Source organism: Prorops nasuta, unplaced genomic scaffold (genome assembly GCF_024137725.1).
Source record: "Prorops nasuta isolate Cenicafe-Biocafe unplaced genomic scaffold, Cenicafe_Pnas_1.2 PNAS00002, whole genome shotgun sequence".
In the NCBI taxonomy this organism is placed as follows: domain Eukaryota; kingdom Metazoa; phylum Arthropoda; class Insecta; order Hymenoptera; family Bethylidae; genus Prorops; species Prorops nasuta.
Window position 1 is genome coordinate 6,950,793 of NW_027116799.1, and position 11,130 is coordinate 6,961,922.

At 31.7% G+C, this 11,130-nt stretch overlaps 1 protein-coding gene and 1 long non-coding RNA gene across 12 annotated transcripts; one reads left to right on the forward strand and one right to left on the reverse strand.

The window, feature by feature from the left end:
- Positions 1 to 48: 48 nt before the first annotated feature.
- Positions 49 to 10,633, reverse strand: hppy (MAP4K3-like protein hppy). 11 transcript variants are annotated; one of them, XM_066741379.1, is made up of 19 exons: positions 10,406 to 10,633; positions 10,284 to 10,341; positions 10,055 to 10,210; positions 9,750 to 9,982; positions 9,425 to 9,688; positions 9,066 to 9,356; positions 8,922 to 8,989; positions 8,433 to 8,516; positions 7,847 to 7,885; positions 7,172 to 7,225; positions 6,754 to 6,824; positions 6,325 to 6,471; positions 5,901 to 6,076; positions 5,433 to 5,821; positions 5,084 to 5,361; positions 4,917 to 5,000; positions 4,750 to 4,842; positions 4,552 to 4,678; positions 49 to 4,477 (listed from the first exon to the last, which is right to left on the reverse strand). In XM_066741379.1, exons 1-19 carry the CDS (start codon positions 10,514 to 10,516, stop codon positions 4,378 to 4,380), a joined length of 2,823 nt encoding a protein of 940 aa, XP_066597476.1. In that variant the 5' UTR covers positions 10,517 to 10,633; the 3' UTR covers positions 49 to 4,377. The 11 variants fall into 11 exon arrangements, with proteins under 11 accessions (XP_066597476.1, XP_066597499.1, XP_066597484.1 ...); XM_066741402.1 differs by having other exon boundaries at positions 10,284 to 10,333; positions 10,406 to 10,555; XM_066741387.1 differs by lacking the exon at positions 8,433 to 8,516.
- LOC136782230 (uncharacterized) lies at positions 5,694 to 6,724 on the forward strand. The gene is made up of 3 exons (XR_010824095.1): positions 5,694 to 5,823; positions 5,914 to 6,018; positions 6,264 to 6,724. It is a non-coding gene; the product is annotated as an uncharacterized lncRNA (long non-coding RNA).
- Positions 10,634 to 11,130: the final 497 nt, after the last annotated feature.

Here is an 11,130-nt window from a genome sequence, read left to right on the forward strand (position 1 = left end):
TTATGAGAATTTATATTTACATAAAGTTTGGCTAGTCGTGTTTACAGATACAAGTAAATTATACGTGAACATAAATTAATCTCCGCAATACTGTATTTATAAAAATACTTGAAATGAAGGATATCTTAAACTGATTAACGCATTAGTTATACACATTATATACAATTGCAATAATTCGTTCCATTATTATAACTGATATAATCGCTAGATCTACCAAAAATTTCCGTTATATTTCTTCTTTAGCTTTCAATGTATAATATATAAAGAATAAAATGATCATCTATTCAATCGATAAAGAGTTTCTGTGAGTGATGATGTACTGAATTATTGTAACACTATAGCTTCCCTCTGACTATGTGAGAAACGTACATAAACTTTATACCTGCGTTAAGCGTTAAAAAGAGGGTTTATGTAATATATAATATATCTATACATATATATGTACAGGGTATTTCAGTGATCCTAGATCCAAAGTTATGGATAAACATAAAGTTGAAAACATCAAATTAAAATGAAAAAGAAATTCTATTCAGGGCTAGAAGATTTTCCAATATTTAAATTTCTCTATTGATTTTAAAACGACACTTCCTACCACATGACTATTCCACCTATTATTTTTTAAAGCCTGATCATGAATCACTGAAGCACCATGTATGTATATATTACACAATATGCGTTTATACATTAAGAGATCATTGAATGAATCAGTGCTTTTTTCGTACAACATCTTCTACAGAAGCTCTTTAGGTCTTATTTGCTATTTATGCAACAACAAAGTTAGTCGATCTCTACTTCTCCATGTAAGAATAATATTCTTATCTAAAAATGTTTCTTCACTAAAGCTTTGGTTATTTAACGCGTTATTGACGTATTAAATAAATAGGTTCTTGAGTAACAGCCCAGCCTTTCATCCCTTTTTGTTTCGTCGCTAGAACCTAATAGAATCCTGAATTATCTTATTGACATGTTCAGCTCTCGAGAAGTAATAGTAAATATTTATAATATAATATATATTTATCTCTATATATCTTTCTGTTTTGTCAATGTCGCGCCTTTGCCTCGTTATAAATTTATACCCTTCGTTTTGTCCTAATATATTCTTTTTTCACTTGCAAAATTGAGAATCTCGTTTTACATCACCCCTCTGTTTCGTTAAACATTATATCTGCTGTTCCTGAATACTAACTACTCATCGCTTGTAATTTCTTTCTCACTCGATACAATATGAAGATTTCCATCGAATAGCTAGTATATGTTTAAAATCTAAGTTTGTTAATTTGAACTTTCTACTATTTTTTAGGTAGAGGCAAAGCCAACAATCTGGTCAATGTGGACAGGTACAATTTATCGGTGTACACTAATTGCCCTATTTCTATGAAAATCTAGGATTCTTTCTAACAACTACTGCTTTACCTAGCTTTTAAGTGAAAATTGCAGTAAATTTCGGAAATTTTGACATTTATGATCGTGAACGAAATACAGTAATGTGCCTAGAAGGAAAACATTTTAAATTACTCATAACTCTTTAAATTAATATCGTTTCTTTTCTGTTTTTTACAAGTATGGAATTTTACTTCGTCTAATGTATTTTTCTCTTATGCCTGCACAACTTAATTCTTTTGTTATTATTATATTTGTAATTATGTGAATACATACGTCCGTATTCTAATTAAAATTTGAATAACGCAAAGGAAATTATTTTCCTTACGGAACAAAAAAAAAGTCGTCAGGTAACAGAGTAATGGTTACTATTTATTATTTGAATAATTTATAATCGAATGTTTGTTAAAATCGTATCCAAAGAGAATCTTTACCTATTATAAATAAAGCTAATCGCGTGTCTTTTATCGATTTATCAATTTAATTTTTCTTCTAATCAAATCGATTAATTAATTAAAATTAAAATGTCTTTTTCTTTGAGATAAATTTTCAAAAGTTCAATTTCAATAAAATTTGTATAATTATTTCGTGTTCATTAAAATTTCATTAAAATAGACACCTACTTATATGTATATACATATATTTTTTAAAAATATACTAATAAAATGAATTCTTCGCGAAATTCTGATCTATTTTGAGTTAATCTTGGCTGCTATATTTTCCTACTGATATCATATGAATATTCTCTACCCGTAAATCGTAAATAATAATTATCCCAGGGCCAAACAGAATGTCACAAATGACGATGAAATCGCTAATTCAGCTAATTCTATTCAGTGAAATTTGAACAATTATTATTATTATAAAATCTGTTAACATTATATTAGTATAATGCTAGCATTTAAAACATCTATTGTTTTACGCTTAATAAAAGTACAGGGAAGACATGGCCTTTCTAAATATTTTAAATCTTTTTCTTGCTACGTCTATTTCATTTAAAGTAATTTAATATCAGCTTTTTATACAAGAAAAAACGTCAGTGGAATTTAAGATTAAATCACGACGAGATATTTGATTGAATGTTCCATTTGGTGTTTGATTGTGAGATTAACGATTGTTATTTGCAAACGCTTTCTCAGATTTTTATAAAATATACTTAAGAGTTTAATCTCATATGTGAGTCATTAGCAATTATTTATCTCGCTACAGTCTATTTTTCTAACAACTCGTGACAAAGCGAATTTATGCGAGTGCGCAGAAAATATTGCATAAGTTGGTAAATATTACTTTCTCTTTATAAGTCAGTAAAATGTATTGAAGTAATTTACGAGTATTTCGTTGCTAGTTATAAACTATTGAAGATAAATTATATGCTGAAAACTTTATAGTGTAAAATACATTTACATTACAAGGGAAAAAGCGTTATGCGATTTTCATCCATACCAAATATGTTTGGATTTAGCGTTTCAGTTTTAATTTAACAAAAGAAATTTCTATCGGTTCAATTTTATAACTGAATAATGGAATAAATGTTCATAATAATATAATACTTTCTTCAATTACCTATTCCATTAAAAGAAAAAGTCAATATACTGTAACAGAATCTTTCCAAACTTACGATATTCAATTTATTCTAACGATTATTATCGCTTCTTCTCAATTTGTATTAAAAATTATTATATTAGCTTTGGTTTAAAAGTTTTCAATTTTCCTAATGAAAGCAGGAAAGAGCCTGATTCTTATAGTTTTCTTAAATTAAATAAATATTATTGTTTCTGTGTATTTGTGTATATGAGCGCGCGTATGTGTGCGTGTGTTATTATGTGAGCATGATGAATATATCATGTACTAAAGATTACGATTATTCATAATAAAATACTTATAATGACGCATTAATCCATCGCCCTTTCCCTGTACAGAGTTTAATAAGAAAGTCTATTGCAAATGAGAAATTATTTCTCCCAGTCTTCAAAAACTGATCACATAATACACCCATAATCATTCTTATTCCCCTCGTTAGCTTACAATATTTTTTCACTCCTCGAGCTAATAAACTTATAGAATGTAATAATTTCTAAAAATAAAAATACGCGTTGTGTTGACAAATTCCGTTATTCATATAATGGAATAAACGTCAATTGTCTCATCACTCGCTTGATTAAAAGCAATATTCAAATAATTGATTATTATTTATATAAGAAAAGATTTGCATGACTCGGAAATAATTAAATTTCCCACAAACTTTGTCAAAAGCGAGTGTTTGATGCAAATTGGCTACATTAGGCACTAAAGTACCCTTCATCAAATATAGTGGCAATATTCACAATATAGTCTTTATACTACAATCTTCTATTTTACACATTCGAACAAAGTATTAAATTGCCGGATAAAATTTCTCTCATGAAAATAGCTGAAGTCTCGGTCCAACAACATCATTTCTCGTTTGCTGTTGAACTCTCCACGAATAAAAATACCCAGCTGGCCGACGAAGCAGTCTTGTATCAAATAACTGCTCGCGTGATATTCAACATATCACTAATCAATGAAAAATACATAAGAATTCCAAAGATGCTCAAACCGAATATTGAGAATCTGAATATTAATTTACAAGCAACTAATTTACAATAACTACACTGTATATACACATGTATTTTACTTTTCTCGACCAAATGGGGACGCATCAAGCACGGCTTCCTTTAATACTCCGTTTTATCCCTCCAATTTTCGTGGGAAAACTTGTTTATTTCAAAAATAATTTCGATTCCTCTTTAACAAATAAACAGTCCATTTAACATTGACTGTATTTATAACAATGATCAACATAGTATGAAAATGTGTTATGCGAATATTTACGAGGAAAATTAAATATTCTTTCTCTTTACAAACCTCGACCACTGCGTCCAATACTGCCATTTCTTTTTAGATACGATCGTAAGTCAATCGCATCTTTTGTGCAATACATGTTTTGTATTTACAAGCTAAAATGGGTCATGATATTTAATAGCTGGCTTCGTGACCAGCGAGTATATATAAATCTGCCCCCTCAGATTTTGTCAGTGTGCCAGTATGGACCAGATGACTTTCCAGCATCACAACTCTGATAAATCAAAAATATCATTAACAATAATTTCTGTAAAAATTTAGTATAACATGTACAATATAGATACATACTTATCTGAACCTAGCAGCCTGTAAGTTCTACTTGGATCACTAATTTCTTGCGTGACTTCGCCATTCTTCAAACTCCTACCCTGCATACCGTGTTTATGGAATGCAAGTACGCTATCCGGCAAGCAAACTATCAAAAGAAACGCAATTAATAACATGTAACCATTATATGTTTTTCTGTTTTTTTATAATAAAGCTTACTAATGGATTCAATTTGAAAATTGAACTGTAACTCGGATATTTGTTTTTTGCTTGTCCTTGGCTTCCCTTGTAATGTAACTACTTTTACTACATCTATAATGGGATAAAAAAGAGATGGATAATTAAAAATGGTTGAATACTTTAAAAAAAATAAAAAATAAGCTTACTTTCATAACACACGAGAAATGCATCCTTTTCAAGTTGAGTTACATTTATAACGTTAAGATTTTCTCGCCTTGGTATCACAGTAGCTACACAAAAAAGAAAACAGTTATATAATAAAAATACAAAGCCTTAATTATCAAGAATTGTAAATATTCCACTTTAAAATTACCTGAGCCGTCTATGTCCTCCAATTCGTCGCTGTGAAACCAGCTAGCCCCTGAATTCATATTGATTAGATCCAATTTCAATCTATTTTGCTGATATGGTTGTTTGACTGACACGCAGACTATTGGATATTCCATTTCCGGTGTGATAACCATCTCGAAAACATTCAAAGGCGACGGTAGAGCACATTCGAAATGCTTCAGTAACATAAATTTATTCAAAGGGTCGTACCACTGCATTAAAAATATTCCTGTTGGCATAGCACCACACAGGTATTTATACCTGCGAAAATAAGATTAAATAGATTAGCTATTAAATAATCTTTCACTGTATATTTTATTCTATTTGCTCACCCATTGTACGGATTTCTCCCGACACAGCATTTGGTACAGCCTTTAGTATCTGGTACTTTCGTAGTGAGCGCAAATTTTCTAGGTACCAATCGCTCCGGAATTTTATTCATGTGTAACGAAAATCGATGCGTTTGCTTACTTTGCATCGCCAATAAATCATGCCTATATAATTGAGGTGTTTTTCCCGAAAGAGACATCAGAACATCCTTTATAACATACATCCATATTGTACGTCTCGGGTATAATTGGTCTATCGCGGTTTCGTGAAGTTCATTCAAGTTCAAATTGTAAATGCCTTCTTCAGCAGCAATCAATAAATGCTGATCCCTTGTGTCAGGATGTATCCAACTTGCTGTACAATGTATTCTGAGTGGACAGCCATTGAAAACCTGTAAGAAAAACAAAATTATTACCTTTAACTTTAGAATCCTATAAATCGTAACTGAGCATAGACAAAATGTAACATACTTTGGAAAAACAGGCTCCCATGTGAACTTTTGGTGTGGGTGGTAAGCCGTTACTGATTGGTCTAGGGGGAGTGTGTCGTTTCCTGTCCCTTCTTCGTGGAGGTACTGGCGGTGTGTCCGTAAGTAAATCGGGACTAATATCTTCTCCATCTACGTCCCCTGAAACCTCATTGTCTCCTATAACGATGGCACATTAATTAAAATCACAATAGAAAATATGTCAGTCCATTATAAGTAAATATAGAATTGATTTAAATTAGATAAAACGGTGATGGGCTTCGAAAGAGATTTTTTCATTAATATTCAATATTCCATTCATTCTAACAGGAAGTGAATTATTCATCCATTCGTGTATTTGTTGCAGGATTTTCTTGCAGGTGCGAGGATATTTGAGCATGCTCTAAATTCAAGATGCGTGCTCCTACCATTAGCTTGAGAGGATTCATCTCTACGGCCACTATCTGAGTGCGAACGTTGACGCTGTCCATTGATAGCTGGCAATGACTGGGTACCGCTCACCAGACTGTACAACTCATCCACAGAGCTATGACGCCTGGGACTTGCTTGCGATCCTATATATATACACCCAATTCTACCTTTTACACTATGACCTCATCCTAATTATATAGATTACTTGCACGGTTTAAAAACCCCTATACGTTTTCCCTTACAGCAAATATCGTTAACCGTGAATAAATCTAATTCACTATCAGTGTACTTTACCAATATTAATTGCAAAATGTTTAAATAAACATTCCTACTTCAATTCTTAAGCTTCAATACATATCTTACATGCGAAAATTGTTGTTTTTTATATACACATTTCGAATGTACAATATAGAAAGTATGCATACCAGATAAATTGTTGAAGTATCCATGGTGAATCTCACAGTCGTTTGACGATTCTCCCAAAGGCAATGTAGATCTGTAAAATAAATCATTCGGAGTAATTAATTTAACTGAAAAGAGGCTTTCTGCTTCTAATAACATTGTGATTTACAATTATGAAAAAAAATTAAAAGTAAATAAACTCATTATTAGATTATTAAGCTCTTTTAAGCAATCGTTAATAGAAAAGGTATGCAATTTTCTTCTGACGCAAGAAAAAAGCACAATGCATAAATGCAATAAAGCTCATTTTGAAAGATTGAAATGAATGTTCTTGGGAATTATACCTTTCTGACATAATTAAAATTAAATTTATGTCAAAATAAAAATTAAGGTGTCTACAATATAAAGAAATCAATTTACATCAATTTTATATTTACTTACTGCAGGGAGTATAGCTGGTCGCAATGCCCATCAACCAACGACATTGCATTTCCCCTGCACACATGAAACTACAGTCATATACTGTCTATAAAAATGCTAATATAATCTGTGATAATTACAAATGATTTTTCGTTTTTATTAATGATGTTATTTTTGCTTTACACATTATTAATCTCTTAGTGACTTCGAGTTTTTAAACAACATATATGTGTATATTTTTCCAGAGGGTTAACATGGTTTTTCTTTACTGGAAATTGTAAGATTATAGGACAAGAATTGTATAATACATGGATTCTATGTAATAATATTCAATTTGACTATATGAATAATTCCACCACCAACACGTAATGCAACGCGATTAGCACATTCAATGACATTTCCATGCAAAAATTTGTTTTAATAAAGAAAAATTAATTAGATGCTCAAGGCTCATGTAAGCTAAACTAAACTCAGGCTTTATGTAGGAATTAAAACTATTGTTTTTTCCATAAAAGCAAGATGCAGCTTATGAGTGAAATTAATCATTTTATAAAAACTTGTGTAACTACAAAAAGGTTTTACTATAAATTGTTTAAAAAACAAAATTAACCGTTGTACACTATTAATTAGAACGTTTTATTAGGAATCGTTAAGGCAAGGTGCAAGGTGCAAGGGAAAAGGGTTACCTGCCAATACCTTAGCAACAACTCCTCATCAATGTACTGCAATAGACTCCTGTTGGGAGAAATTGTTACAATTACAAAATGATCGGAAAAAATTATGGTTACAAACAAAAAGTATGGTTACTAATAAATTAAGTTCTGGTTAAAATTATGAGGAGAATTGTTATAATGGCTATTTAATATTAAACTCTCCAAAAATACATTTCTTAGATAATTACTCGTTACTGAAATGAAAATAAAATTATACTTACTATGTTTAAAAAACAAAATTAATGTTTTAAAAACCTTTCCATATTTATTTGTAGTTCCTAACATGCAATTTTAACATATGTATACGAAAACGTAAATCCACCATGCATGTCATTTCTCTAGTTGTACCAAAGCTTTTCAGCATTGACTTTTACATTATTGTTATAATATATTTTTATAGGACAAAACACAACCAACCGACTATTATAACAGTGTGATAATATGAAAATAAGGTGCAAGAATTTCTAACACATATTACCATTTTTGTTAAGTGTTAAACAGAATTGCTTTAATTATTTTCTTATTTCGAAGTGACAATCTCACACGAAATGCTAGATGTTAGTTATTACCTTAAACTCATATGAAATATTTCTGTGCCTGTTTTGCTTCGACGTTTCTCTTTACTATTTGTAGTAAGCTTTGGTCCAAGAGTACTGACAGAAAAAAAAGTGATTCATGGCTGGGAAAAGCAATGTTTCTTTAAGAAATTCCTAAACATCATTACCACAATGTCTTATTTCAAAAAACCTAATTTTTATATTTATATGAGCGTGTAAACGATTTAAATATTCTGTGCAACTTTGGAGTGCAGATCCAAAGTCATGCCATTTGCTGGAATTTCGACATAATGCAAAGCAGAAGCGACATGCTATGTGCAATTTTGATATTATCATTAGTAACAGCTGAGACAATTCTTGTACTATATACCACGTCAGATTACTCCCATTAAGCTTTTTGAAAAACAACATATTTTCCTTGTAAAATAATAATCTTGTTCCCTTTCTTACGCTCTTTTGGTTAATTAAAGAAAAAAAGGAAAAAAAAAACAAACAACTTACTTTTCTTGAACATCTTCAAACGCAGTACCAATCCCACAGTCTGGATGTACGTCACAATTATGAACCACCTATTAACATTAAGAATGGTAATCAATGTATTCAATAGGTTGAACAACACATCTACACAAGAACCATTGAAAGTACCTTAACATTGTTCATAATATCCATGATATCCCAAGCTGGATTACTATCCACTGCAGGTGTTCCTCTCTGCAGTGTTCCTTCATCCAAATTGATTTGATCATCACTGTCTAGCTGCGATATTGAACTTGGTCTGGATCTTGCAGTATGACGCGATGCAATCCTCTGCGGAACGTTTGGTACTGCGCCATCCTCGTCTGGTTCTAAATCAGTAAACATATGACTAGGATTTGATACTTTTTGCAATAGCTCCAAGGCTAATCTCTTGCTCAAATCCCCTTGAAAAAATGCGTGCTGTAACAATGCATAAATTTATTATTATTTATCATATTACAAGAATTTGAGAATTATAAATGTAATACTTGTAGTAGTTTTTCTGCTGTAGGCCTCAGTTTTGGTTTCTTGGTAAGAGCTACTTTAACAAAATTATGAAATGTGGAGCTCCACTTGTCACGCTCCTTTAATGTAGGAGGCTTAAATCCAGGCTTGGTCATTAAGAATAAAGCTCTCATTGGATGCAAATCAAACATAGGAGGTTGTAATTCTGCTAATTCTATTGCTGTTATTCCACATGCCCAAATATCACATAATTGATTATAACCTCCCTTCTTTTCTACTGCTGCCACCTAAAATTTTGAAATACATTCATTTACACAATCAGATTATTATATAGTAAATCAATTATACCTCTGGAGCCATCCAATAAGGAGTACCAATAAAACTTTTTCTTTTATTAATAGTTGCAGTAATTTGCGCAGAAACTCCAAAATCAGCTAATTTAACATCTCCAGCTTCTGTTAATAATATATTGGCACCCTTGATATCTCTGTGCATTTTTCCCATACCATGTAAGTATGCTAGTCCAAGAAGCGTCTCCTTACACATATAAGCAATTTGTGGCTCCGACAATGGTCCAGTTACTAAAAATGAAATATTATGCAATGAGTATTCTCTCTCTGTCTATCAAAAGATATAAGAATAGCTCTGCTCACTATGATATATATCTTGTAAGGAGCCACCCCCGCAGTACTCCATGCAAATCCACAATTTGTCTCGCCTTAAATAGCTGCCATAGTAAGCTATGATATTAGGGTGCCTGCAGTCCTTCATCATTAAAATTTCCTGTTGAATGATGGCAAAATCGTCACCTAAAAGCAAGAGATATATAGTAAAAAGCAAGCAATTAACATTTATAAAAATACCCATGAAAGTGAGACTCACCAGGATCCAATTTGATAACCTTAATAGCAGCAAGGTCATTCATAGAAAGTCTTTTCGCCTGTGAAGATGATGGATTACATGAAAATTGAGGGATGGCAAATAATTAAATTTAAATTACATACTTTATAAACATCTCCATAGGTTCCACTGCCTATCCTTTGAATTAGCTCATACTCGTCCTGTGGATTTCTCCTGCTAATATCACTGGACAGAGCATTCGCGTTCACTGCCATACCGAGCTGCAGGTTATTTAACACTAAAACCTAAAAATATTAATTAATATCTATAAAATAACGGTAATGTCAAAGTGTTGGAACACATTTATCCATTATAATGTCAGTTTTGTGGAAACGTCGCCATTGTTCACAACACAATACTCCTGAAGTTGCAGCGAACAGTGGAAACGAGATATATCGATTCGAGGAATCGAGAGCTAACTGGGTTAATTCGATTTTTTAAGCGCTAATAAATATCTGTAATTGATTGATAGGCAGAAAGAAAGATTCTTTTATCAGCAACTACTTTGAACACTGCAGAGCTTTTTATATTAGGCTTGAGAAAGCGATGTTATTCGAGTCGAGGGGAATAATAAAATATACGATACACATTGTATCATAACAATTTTAATATATAGAACGAGTTGTGCGTATCTATCGTCATATGTATATGTATACTAAACGTACGAGCAACGAACTAAACGCTCTTAAAATAAAGGATGATCGAATAACGCATGAGTCATTCTATCTTTAAAGTTAAGAGCGAATGATGGCATACGCGGTCTGGTCTGATGCACATAGCTGCGAGAGGAGAGCGCCACACTACACAGTAAACACGAGCCTCCATTCAT

What these genes read in the sequence shown, in the direction of transcription:
- hppy (XM_066741379.1), bottom strand. Translation starts at nt 10,516, where the DNA reads ATGGCAGTGAACGCGAATGCTCTGTCCAGTGATATTAGCAGGAGAAAT. An exon ending in CTTATTGGATGGCTCCAGAG is followed by an intron (nt 9,689 to 9,749) that starts GTATAATTGATT and finishes TCAAAATTTTAG; the next exon opens with GTGGCAGCAGTAGAAAAGAA. An exon ending in TGGGAGCCTGTTTTTCCAAA is followed by an intron (nt 5,822 to 5,900) that starts GTATGTTACATT and finishes TTTTTCTTACAG; the next exon opens with GTTTTCAATGGCTGTCCACT.